The following is a 12,141-nucleotide window of genomic DNA, read 5'->3' as shown; positions in this document are numbered from 1 at the left end:
CCCGCCCCCACACCAGTCCTGCCACATCTGCTTTTTACAGTGAGCTTTGGAATACGGTTTATTTAGAAAAAAAAGTCAGATTCACTACACGGTTTAAGCAGCAGTTTAAGTTTGCCTCCCTCCTCTTAGAGGTAAAGGACCTAAGGCATAGGCTGTGCTGGCAGAGCAGAGATGGGGACCCAGGTATCCGAAAGCCGCATCCCAGCCAATGAGTGGGATGCTCTGGTGTGACATGTCACCCACGGGGGCCATCCTGGGCAAGCCTATTAGCTCAGCCTGACAAATGGAGCCTGTGCTGGATGGCCTCTGCCCCCAGGGCCCCTTTGCAAGCTGCCAGCCCCTGTGGCAGGCCAGGAGGAAGTGGCCTTTCACCATCCCAGGACTGTTACCCCTGCCAAGGGAATCGCAGCAAAGCCACCTCCAGGTCTGGCATCCGTCCTGAGATGGGAGACCGGAGGCTCTGGAGAGCTGAGGGAAGCACCTCTGGAGTGTGCGATGGGCACAGAGGAGGTGTAGGCCGTTCCAAGGGCTCCCCTTCTAAGCCACAGAACAGCTCCTTTGGAGGAGCCCTGGAAATGCCAGGAAGTCTAACGTGTTATTGTAAATAATGTCAGCGTGAATCTCTCACGGCATCCGGGCACCATTTCAATGGATCATTCTCCTCCTCGACATGGTTCTGTCTCTCCCCTCATGCTGCCACCCCTTTCAGGAGTCCCCCAGACCACAGGGAGGAGTGACTGGCTCCACTCCATGTCGCCCCAGCAGCCCTGGGCCCAAAGCCTGCCCCATGCTCCACCAGAAGCCTTCAGTCTGTCTAGAAGTGGTTTTGAACTTGAACAAACAAGACAGGGTGAGTGTCTTTCTCAAGCCCATCTTTGGGTGGCACACTTCCCAGGGCAGGGACTGGTTCTCCCACCTCCAGCTCTCTTGCGCCCTCCAAGAAACAGTGCACAGCCCCCTAGGAGACCCCTGGGCTGCTGAGGACATGCCTGCTGGGGTAAGCACCGCCACCAGGGGACCCATCCACTCTTGTGGGACACCGCCGTGGCCATGGTGCCTCTGAGCACAGCTGGGACAGGGTCGGACCAGCAGCGGCCATCACCTAAAATGTGTTACCCACTGGAAGCCTAGCCAAGCCCTCGACCTACAAATCTTCATTCACTCTTGTAAAGCAGGAATTATCATCCCGCTTTCACAGAGCTAGAAACTCGGGCTTAAAGGAGTAGAAACTCAGACCTGAAACCAAGTAGCAAACCTAGTCTGGGGCCTGGCTGTCTGGGCTGAGCTGCGTGAGCCCAGGGCCAGCCTGGTTTCTTCATCTGAGAGACAGGAGGCTGGTAGGCATCACCAGTGCCACCTAACAGGGTTGTGTGGGGACAAGGCAAATTTCTGGTGTAAGAGCTGCAGCATCAGACCGGGTTCGAAGGAAGCTTGCCGGATGGTGCTTATTCCCGTTCCTACTGCTGACGAGAGTGTCCTCTATGTTGCTTTCTTAGAAGGCAAGGGGAGGCCCAGGAGTAAGATGAGCCCAACTGGTACCCTGCTGGGTCCAGTGCTAAAGCAGGGCTCAGTGTCGGTCCTTCTGGAAGGCATGGGATGGGCTGGCCAAAGCTATCCCTGGGGGCTCCGACCCATCGGCCTCCAGGACCCAGGAAGGTCCTCAGGAGCCCTGAGCAGGAGGGAGATCATCTTGGTGCACTCTCACTCCTCTGTCCTGAGAACAAGGGGAATGAGGTGACACCAGCCAGATCTCTTGGTGAGTCCGTGTGCTTGTGTCTCTCTATGTATGTCTGTATGTATACCTTGGTGTGTCTGTGCATTTATATGTGTAGGTCTGCCTTCGTGTGCATGTGTGTGTCTGCATGTCTGTGTCTGTACATCTGTGTCTCTGTGTGTGTATCTGTATGCCTGTGTGTCTGTGTGTGTGCCTGTGTATCTATCTGCATATCTGTGTATGTTGTACCTGTGTATCTGTGTGTCTGTATGTGTCTGTGTGTGTGTGTGTGTGTGTGTGTGTGTGTGTGTGTGTCTGTACTTCTGCGTGTGTGTAGTGAGGGGAGGACAGTGGCAGGGCTAAGACCTCAGGCCTATTAGCATGAGGCTGTGCAGGCCCAGTAGGGCAGCCTTCCCCTGATAGATGCCCCATGGGTACCACACCCTGGGCAGGGAATGACCCTTGCCTGTCTTGGTTGGATGGGGCAGGGAGGGGACAGAAGCAGCCCAAGTCCTCCAGCTCTGGACAACATGGAAAGTAGCCTGGATATGGGGCTAAAGGCCCCTGTGGACAGAGAGGGCCGCCAGAGCTGCTCCCTATGGGGGCACACATGTAAACAGCTCCCGGGCTGGTGAGTGGGACCTGCCGTAGCTACCCCGGTGACCACCAGAACAGAGACACTCTGGTCAGAGTCCTAGACCCCCAGAGCCAGAGGGTCTCTTGTACAGATGGGGAAACAGGCCCAGGAGATCACATAGCCAGATGTCACCAAGCCTGGCCCTTCTGAGAGCCTAGCTTCCTCTCTGTAGCTCAGGGGTCTCACCCACACACCCAGAAATCCCCACCCAACCTGGGCCACCAGGGATTAGCAAACCCAGGCCTGGGGAGAAGGCGGTGCGGCTTACGGTCTCCATGCACGGTCTCCATGCACGTGAGCCCGGGCCAGGAATGAATCATATCATTATGGCAGGATTAGAAGAAAAATGCCATTAGAAAATCTGTGCATGCACCGCATTTAATAAGGTCAGTAGCAGCAAGCAGCAGGCAGGCTGGCGGCACGAGGCTACAGAGCCCCCTCGTCCTCCTCCCACCCGAGCCGGAGCCTGCAGGGGATGGGACAGGCCCTGGCTAGGCCCAGCCATGGGGAGCAATTGTCTCCTCCTGCTGGGGCCTCCCCAGCCTGGGCACCACACAGCGATTCCTTCTGACTCCCCACTCCTCAGGGCCTACCTGCTTGGGGTTGTTCCCAAATCATCCCCCACAGCAAGCACCCCCCCCCAAAGTGAAAATTCATTCCCCAGATTCCCCCATGCCCTCTGGAGTCTGTGCTCTATTTGGAAAGGGAAGGAGTAATCAATTGTACTTTATAAAACCGTTAATGAGCTGTTAAGCTACTACCCTCCCTGGTGACATAATGCCCAGGCGACAAAAAGGGAGAAGAAGCCTAGAAAGCCCATGGAGGATGAGTGTGATGGAGAAAGTCCAGCTCTCAGGCAGCTTGGGAGGCTGCCTTTGATAAAAATGCATGTCATTGAAGTCGTCTTGCTTCCAAGGCCCCTGGGCACCCGCCTACCTGTTGTCCTTGGGGCTGGCCCTGGACACAAGCGTTGCTGCTCTCCAACTGCCCTGGCCTACACCGCTCCCCCACTCTGCCACTTACTTCACCCTCTCAACCACACTCACTACACGCCCACTGTGCACCAAGCGTGGCCCTGGGCTCTGCCTGGGGCAGCAGTGAACCAGACAGATAAGCCCAGCCCAGGAATCGAGGGAGGAAGACACTCACAGCTCCGTGGACCTGGACAGGATGGCAGACAGCGTGAGGAGGATGCATCCGTAGGGACCCACTTCGAACTGGGAAGAAGAGAAAGCAGTGAGTACCCACCGGGGCTGCACCCTCTTCCCTCTCACCTCCTCGGTGGGGAAGGCAGGCACACCCAGGGAGCAGCCTGAACCGGAGCCAGCTGCTGCCAGCCCGGTCCCAGAGGTTGCCAGGGGGCTCCACAGCAGGCCCCCTCGCTGACGGGAAGCACACCAGCCCGGGTGACAATGGGACTGGACACACAGTCCATCAAGGAGCACGCCCATAATGTCCGAGTCCTGGACCCTTGTTATACAGCAGCTGGGCCAGCCTCCCTTGCCCTGCAGGTATCTTACGGGCACCGTCACACTGAAAACTGTCACAGGCTGGTGTGACAGTACTGTTAACACTGCCCTCTGCCCCAGAAGGAAACAGGCTCAGACACTGAGCACCTGGCCTGAGGTCACACCACTGGTAAGTGGTCTGCTGAGATGCCAGCAGGCTCCATCGGATTCCAAATCCCTTAGACATGCACTGCGTTAAGAGCAACAGAGAGCAGGTGGGGGACAGAGTCAGGGTCAGGAGGGGTGAGTGAGGGGAGCCGTGCAAGTGCAAGGATAGATCCCATCTACCAAACATTTTTGGTATTTCATTCATTGTGGATTTTTTGGATTAATTCTGCTATGAAAATATTATTTTTGCTGATTACTGAGGATTTTGGTACCCCCTTGAATTCTGCACCCAAGGAGAGCACCTTATTCATCTCCCCCAAGTCCCAACTCTGGGTTAGAGCCCACCGCCCGGAGCCCGTCTGCATGGGTTTCAATCCTGGTTGTGCCACTCCTAGCTAGGTGAGCACAGAGACCTTCCCTAACTTCCCTGTGCCCCAGTCTTCTCATCTGTAAAATGGGGATGATGATAATGGGCCCAACTTTCATGAGGTTGTTGTGAAGAGTCAGTGAGATAACCCCTATAAAGCATGTAGCACAGGGCCTGACCCCCAGGGGAGCCATGGGTACAATGCCAGCTCTGCATGGCCCTTTGTCCAGTGGGCCCAGAAGGCCACAGCCTCCGGGACAGGCTAGGTCACTCAGGCTCCCTAGACAAATGTCAGCCCTCCCCGCTGCCATTCAGTGTCATCCCACCCTATCCCCATCTGTGATCTGGTGATGGCAGATGCTGCCTGACTAGAGTCAGCGTTCCTTATGTGGTTTTTTTTGTGTTTTTTTTTTGTGTTTATATGGTTTTTTTTTGTGGACTTGGAACCAGACCTAAAGAAGCTTGTTTTCCTGAAATGGTAAGAATGATATAATTTATCACATTTCCATTTTGCCTGGGTTGCCAGGAAGCTCCAAGCCAGACATGGTCCTTGTCTGTGGTAATTATTTCGACTCAAGCTTCCGATAAAATTATTTTTTCTTTCCTTCAAAACATAGTCTTTATTTTCACACCGTAATTTGATTAGTCATTCAAAAAAAAATTTCTGTGTGAACTTTCATGCCAAGAGGATGCTTCCTGCTGACGCTATGTTTGTGAACAAGGTGGACATGGATCTCCTTCATGGGAAGTAACTCAGGGAAGAAAGAATAAGAAGCACCTACAAAAGAGCGGGGGAGGGGCTCTACTCTGACAGGAAAAGCAAGGTGTTCTGGAAACACACAGAGAGGGCATTCGAGCAGACTTAGGGTTTAGGGAAGAAAGGAATGTAAAGGAAGGCTTTCTGGAGGAAGTGATATCTCAACCCAAAGGACAAGAAAGAATCACAAGAGAAGGAAATGCTGTTCCAGATAAGATGAAAAGCACATGCAAAGGCCCAGAGGCAAGAGGGGGCAGGTTTACTATGGTTGGACCACAGAAGAGCCCTGAAGACATCATTTTTATAGAATTAACTTCTTATTTTTATAAATTTATCAATAACAGAATCTTTTGGGGGATTAAAAATGGAATAAATGAATCAACAACTATCTTAAATCAACTTCATCATTATTCTCTGATCTCAGGCCAGTCACTTCGCTTCTGTTGCCCTCAGTTTCCCCATTTGCACAACGAGGATGACAAATCCCATCCTTGCATTTTCCCTTGAGTTCTGGTGCACATTCTATAAGACCAAGTCTGTGGAAGTGTTCTGGTCATTGCAAAGAGTCCTGCTGATATCCTTGCCCAGGGGAACATGGGCCTGGGAGGACCAGAACTCTTGTCGCAGCTCTCCTGCAGACTTCCATGTTGCCTTGGGGAGTGACAGAGCTCTCGGTCTCCATTTCCCTGCCACCTAACTGCTGCCATGGACTCGCACGTTGTCTTGGGGGAGCCACAGAGCTTTCTCAGTCTGTTCCCCTCTGCCATGCGTGCTGCTGTAGGACCGGCATGAAGCAGGGAACACAGGAGCCCGCTGCACGCCCTCCGTCTGTGTAAACACAGAGGACTACTGCTACTACACAGGCCAGCACTGTCCACAGCCCTTGGGACTCCCTCAAGGACAGCTTCCCAGGAGCCGTGCACGAGCCCCTCCGTGTAGACTGGTTAGTGAGATGACGGAGTGAGTGGGGAGAAAGGACGCTGCCTGGGGCTACTGGCCCCTGCTGAACACGACTGAATGGCACCAATATTCCATTTTGTTAAAAAAAAAAATTTATTAAAATTATCTCATCAAACTCAAGCTGCCAAGACATGGGAGGCCGCAGGGCAAGGTGCCTGCACGGGAAGGAGAACTCCCCAGACAGGCAGTTGGGCTGGAAACCGCCGTGAGGGTCGGGGGGAAAGTGTCTGGTACAGCCTGGGAAGAAGGAGCCATTCTCTAGCCCGGCTCAGGCCCTGGAGGGACCAAAGCCTACCCTGGAACCTCAGCTGGAGGCAGGGGCGGGGGCCTCACCAGCTCGCAGGTGGGGGGGGGGGCAGACATCCTGGCCAGAGGGCGGACGGCAACGAAAACATGGCAAGGACGCGATTTGTTTTGGGCAGAGATGGTTCAGTGTCCGCTTCCAGGCCTGGCACAAGGCGCCCCTCTTAGGCCCAGGCCATGAAAAATGAATTCGGTGAGGGTAATGCTGAGGCAGCTCAACGGCTTCCAGCAAAAACAAAATTAGACACTGGGGGAAAACACTACCTTCCGGGGAAGGAGGGCCAAAGACTGACCGCAGGCACATGGTTCCCCACTTTGGGTCCCGAGGAATGACAGGAAGAGGGCGACCCCTCTCCCAGCCCCGGCCCCACTCTCTGAACTGCTTCCACAGTCGCTGTCTTGCTTGGACTTCACCGAAACCCTGGGGTATGGACCAAGGGAGGAGGGAGGCCCCGTTTCTGAGATGAGGATGTAGAAAGCCTTGGTGCAGAGGCATCCCCCCAGCCGGGGCCATCCATGCATGGTGACAGACCCTTGGAGCCTGTGAGCAATTGCCCCAGGGCTCTCCTTTGCCCCCTAGAAGCCTCCCAGGGCACCTTCCTCTCCCCGGTGCGACCACAGGTACCCGGGGGCCTGCCCCCCTGGTGCAAACACACGCACCGAGGCCATCGGCCCTGCTGAGCTCTCAGACGCGTCGCTGCATCTCACAATGCTCTGAGTGCAGGGAAGAATAGGGTCCTTCCTGCTTGTTTCGATCCCACCTGCTGCTTAATTTAGAAGACGTTCTCTTCCGTGCATTTGAGTTTCTTCTTCAAAAACCTCTATTGGACAACAAAGAGCTGGAAGTATCTGCTAACTGCGCCGTCTTCCGTTTCCTAGGCGAGGCAACTGAGGCCCCAGTGTCGTGCCTGAGGCCCCATGGGGCTGAGTTAGAAGCCAGAGGAGGCCCCAGGCCCCTGCTCCAGGCCCCCTACAGCAGCTCCGGATGAGCCGCATCATTAGAGAGCCCACTGGGTTACGCCCATGAAGAACCAAAGGGAGCCAGGGATGGAGCAAGTGACGGCCAGCTGAGGCCAGGACCCCGCCCATGTCAGAGCCCCTCCCTCGCACCTCCCAGAAAGGCCAGACAGAACAGTCTGTGCCAAAAGGCAGCGTCCTAAGCTGAGGACATGGGCCTGGCTCTTGGGGCTGAATTACCCCTAGCCAATAGCTCTGGGGCAGAAAATCGGGGGTGAATAAGTGCCTTAGTGACTGCACCCCTGCCTCCCAGGGGTCTCCAAGCAGGCCCCAGTGCCTTCGGGGAACAGGAGGAAAGTATTCTGACAGGAGTGTCTAGATTGGTCCCTTATCTGGCAAGTTCTCCCACCCTCCCGGCTGACCAGCAAATCCTCTGTCGCCTTCTCTGGAGCCTAAAAGAGCTGGTCCCACAGCTCAGGAGGCTGAAGGAAAGGCAGAGAAGAGGCACGGAGCATTTGCTTGCACACTGGAGAAGGGCTCAATGCTTGGTTTCCTTCTATCCTGACACACAGACATCAGAAAATGAGACCCCTAGGGGCACCTGGGTGGCTCAGTGGGTTAAGCCTCTGCCTTCAGCTCAGGTCGTGATCCCAGGGTCCTGGGATCGAGCCCCGCATCGGGCTCTCTGCTCAGCGGGGAGCCTGTTTCCTCCTGTCTTTCTGCCTGCCTCTCTGCCCACTTGTGATATCTCTCTGTCAAATAAATAAAATCTCAAAAAAAAAAGAAAAGTAAAGAAAATGAGACCCTGTGGTTGGGGACCTCAGAGGTCATCTCTCGGCCTTGGCTCAGGCAGCACCCTGCCTCTGCAGTGCGTCCCCCTCATTTCCACGTGTCCACAGCTAACCAGTCTCAAGGGGGCCTAGAATAATAATAATGGTGATCATAACATCAACAACAGAAGCTAAAATCAGTGACAACATCGAGCCTAGTGCACTAGTTCCAAGTACTGTTGTTATCAGCCCCATTTTACAGATGAGGAAACTGAGGCATGGGGGCTAAAGAAGTTGCCCCAGGTTACAGAGCTGGTATGTAAGGGGTGAAACCTAGATTCAAACCCAGGTGGAAGGCTCCAGAGATCATGTCCTTTACCATGGAGACTTCAACTCCCTCCTCCACAAGCCAGCCAGGCTACAGCCCTTCTCTGAACCCCCACGGTACTCTGTGCTGTTCAGGCCCTGGTCACGTCCCACCCCATCTCACAGCAAGCAATGGGGGCACAGATCCCCTCCAGCAGACAGGGTGCTGGAGGACCCAGTCAGCCACCCAGGGCACCAAACAAGGTCCTGTACCCAGCAGGGTCCCCATCAAAGAAAGCAGACGGCTTAACAACACACCCCGCCCCACCCCCCACAAATAAACCATCATCCATACCTGATGGATGCTTTGTTGGAGAAAAGTCACCAACTCCTCATAGCAGGTCAAACCGTGCAGCGTGAGCTGAGGAGACACAAACGCACGGCGTGAGCTGCACAAGCCCCACAGACAGTTCCGGGTCCTGCCCTGGCTTTGGTAGCTACAAGACCCCAAGTGGGAATGTCCCTGCGGTCACAGTGGCGTCTTGGAGAATCAGGGCAATGAGGCATCCCCATGCCTGCATGTGACTCAAAAGACAGGGCCCAGCTGGGGTCTCCAGGTCAAGTCCGCCCTGACAGCTGCACCAGGCCTATGGAGCCCAGGAATGGAGACACTGGGGAGCTCAAGCTTGGCTGCACCCCTGCGGGCCAGTCACAGATATCTGAGAAGCACCTGGGGGCGCAGGGGGTTTGGAGTGGGCATCCCATCTGACTGACCACTGCTGGACCCACTCTGAGCCCAGCAGGCAGTGTCCTGAGTTCAGTGGGAAGCCGTGGGTCTCAGTCTCCTTTGCTTTCTCAGGCAACTCAGGAAAAAACCACTTGTAGACAAAACACCCAAGCAGGTAAGGCCCCTATTTAGGATCCCAGGGCCACATGTGCCCAAACTTAGGTCAAAGGAAACAAACCAGGTCCAACAAAAGTCCTCTGTGAAGAGGGAGCGCGTCTGTGGAAAATGTCACGGTGTCTGTATCCTCATGTCTCCTATTTCTTTCCCTTACTTGGTCATACCAGGTCTGGTTTCATGGCTGGTGCTCTGTTCCCCACTCTCTAACTCCCCCTCCATCTCCATGCCACCCTCCGCCCTCTCACAACCCCGGCGAGGGTGCCGAGGGGACACAGAGGGACAGAGACGGCTGTGGTTTGGCCAGAAGGCACCAGGCATGGCCCGCTCGTCTCTGTACAGTCTCCCCAAGGGCAGTTCTGGCGAGCGTCCCCCTACCCAGCGCCCGACGCCCACCCCAATCCCAGGTGGAGGATCCACTAGTCTGGGCTGCAGGGAGGGCTGGCCCGTCCCCAGCTGAGGGAGGATTTACTTATATATGAAAGGAGACTGTCCCCAAACAAAGCCAAAGGTTGCGTGATAATTTTCCAGAAAGCCGTACTGTTTCTAAGACTCCATCTGCTTTGTATTTCCCTGTTGGACTGAACTGCTGTGTTCCCGAAGCCCTAAAAAGGAAAGGGAGATGTATGAGTCCTCTGTGTGGAAAGAAGACGTGCCCTTGAGCCAGGGGGAAACCACATGTGCCATTAACTGAGGACAAATCAGAAGGGGGCTCCAGAGGAAAGAACAGGACCAAGGGTTTCTCATTTCTCCCCCGCTTAGAATTCACCCACTGGGGTGGGCCCAGAGGATGCCGCGAGTGGGGGTGGGAAAAGGAATGGAAAAAAGATGGCAGAAGGAGAGCTCAGGGTAACCAAACCCATGTCCTGGCACTAGCGAGCCTGCCTCTCACCCACAACCGACAGACTTCCAGACGGAGGAATGCTGACTTGCCCTTCGCTTTCAGGGCCCTGAGGAATTCCAGCCTCCAGCCTAAGGCTCCCCACCCTGACCCCATCAGCGTCTGTTTACACCATACATGCCCGGTGAGGCAGGCACGAGAAGCGGGGTTTGGGTGTGGGGCCCGCGGGACCATTAGCCTGCCGCGTAGGCTGGGAGCAGCTGCTGCCTCTCTCGGGCCTTCTGTCTGCTTATCTGTCAAACGGAGGGAAACAGAATTTTTGCCCCGTTTGCTTTCAGGGCTGCCATGCGGATCCTAAGGGCCGGGATTAATGCGTAGTAACGCATTTGCTGGAACACAGGTAACGAGGATAAGCACTCCATGGGAACAGTAACAATAGTACCCAACACCGACACTTTAGTATGTGCCGACATGGTCCTAAGTCCTTCACGTTTATCATTACTTACGGTTTACTTATATGGACAAATGATTTAAATGGAGAGATAATATCATCATTTATTGTACATAATTTACTTATAGTGACTCATTTAATTCTCACAGTCACTCTACCAGATAATCCTTACTTATCTGGTATTTTCCAGATGAGTAAACATGAAGCACAGAGAGGCTGAGTCAACTGCCCAAGATCACACAGCTAATAAACACAGCTAATAAACAATAGCCTCTGGAGCCCCTTCTCTTAAGCACTATGCTCTACTGACCATTCTACCCCAACAGAGTGTAGTCTTTGGCCCCAAAAGGCACCCCTTTTACTAAAGCTTAGCCACGGGCCTGGGATGAAGTGATGCCTCCACTCGGAAGGGCTGGACTGAAGAGCTGGCAAACCACCCACGTGGATTACATGGACGGCGTCCTCCACCTGCAGTCACATAGAGGCGGCAGGGGACATCTCTTCCTCCAAGGAACGGGGTTCCAAGCGACAAAGGGAAAGGGAGCATGCTTTGGGGACCAAGAGAGAGGTAGGAAGCAGAGGGCGACTGGTTCCTGAGAGGTCTGTGGTTTTCTCAGATGGGATGTGTCTCCCAAGTTTCCCCAGGGAGGAAGGCCAGGCAGACCCGGCCCCCCTCCCCCAGGTAGAAAGGAAACTGGAGCTGCATGGAGTCCCCTCCAGGCCTCTCTATGCGCGGGGAGGCCTCCCTGGGCTCATGCTGGCTGGCGTCCGGGAGGACACACAGACAAGCTGGGTGGGCAGACGATTCCAAGGGCAGGAAAGCACACAGCCGGCTTGCCTGCAGCTGGGCCACTGCATGAGCGCCGCGCCGTGCACAGCCCTGGGAAGCACTCACAGTGTGACCACGGCTCTTTCCCGGCCCCCGGCCCGCCACACGATGTCCGCGATGGCCAGGGCAAGGCAGTGACTCCTGCGGGCATTGGAAGGCTGCAGCTGCCTGAGGAGGAGAAAGAGAGTATGTTTATGCCTATGGGGACACAAGCCACAAGGGATGAGGCAGCCCTGTAGCAGATGGCCCATTCTTTCCTCTGCCACGCAGAGAGGGCTCTGCAGCCCAGGGACTCCAGCCAGCAGGGCCTCCTCCGATGAGAGCCAAGGAAGAGCCCTGATGGAGAGGCCCTGGGTGGGGCTGGAGGAGAAGCAGGTCAAGGAACTGGCCCCAGGCAAGCAGAGGGAATCCTGGAGGCTTGGCAGGGCCGTAAGCGCTAACAGAGCCCAGGAGGCCATGCTGAATGTGCTCGGGAGCTCCTGCCACCCCAAGGAAAGTGAGCCATCCCAGCCAAATGTCTGGTACCGCCCTGACCCAGCCTTGGCCACTCCCAGCAACCAGGCCCCTGGAGACAGTGGCTGGACAAGCAGGTGCCCTTAACTCCCACCAGCCACAGGAAATGATGGGAAAGCACCCTGCCTTGCTGGTTACTTAGATATAGGTTGTGGGATGCAGGAGAGGGAGGATCCAGGGTGATCTCTAGGGGTTTTAGTGGGTGCACAGTGGGGCTAC

At 55.1% G+C, this 12,141-nt stretch overlaps 1 protein-coding gene across 1 annotated transcript in view; it reads right to left on the bottom strand.

Moving 5' to 3' along the window:
* The window catches only part of LOC111147407 (MINDY lysine 48 deubiquitinase 4), a 101,201-nt gene that overhangs the window by 26,119 nt on the left and 62,941 nt on the right, over nt 1-12,141 (bottom strand). The window contains exons 10-13 of the mRNA XM_022503414.1: nt 11,476-11,577; nt 9,830-9,893; nt 8,743-8,808; nt 3,501-3,568 (exon numbers count right to left, since the gene is read on the bottom strand). Of these exons, the coding sequence (XP_022359122.1) occupies nt 3,501-3,568; nt 8,743-8,808; nt 9,830-9,893; nt 11,476-11,577 (300 nt within the window). The remainder of the gene's footprint in view (nt 1-3,500; nt 3,569-8,742; nt 8,809-9,829; nt 9,894-11,475; nt 11,578-12,141) is intronic.

This window comes from Enhydra lutris, unplaced genomic scaffold (genome assembly GCF_002288905.1).
Source record: "Enhydra lutris kenyoni isolate GAN:26980312 unplaced genomic scaffold, ASM228890v2 scaffoldscaffold16, whole genome shotgun sequence".
NCBI lineage: Eukaryota > Metazoa > Chordata > Mammalia > Carnivora > Mustelidae > Enhydra > Enhydra lutris.
This window is presented reverse-complemented; position numbering and strand designations above follow the sequence as displayed.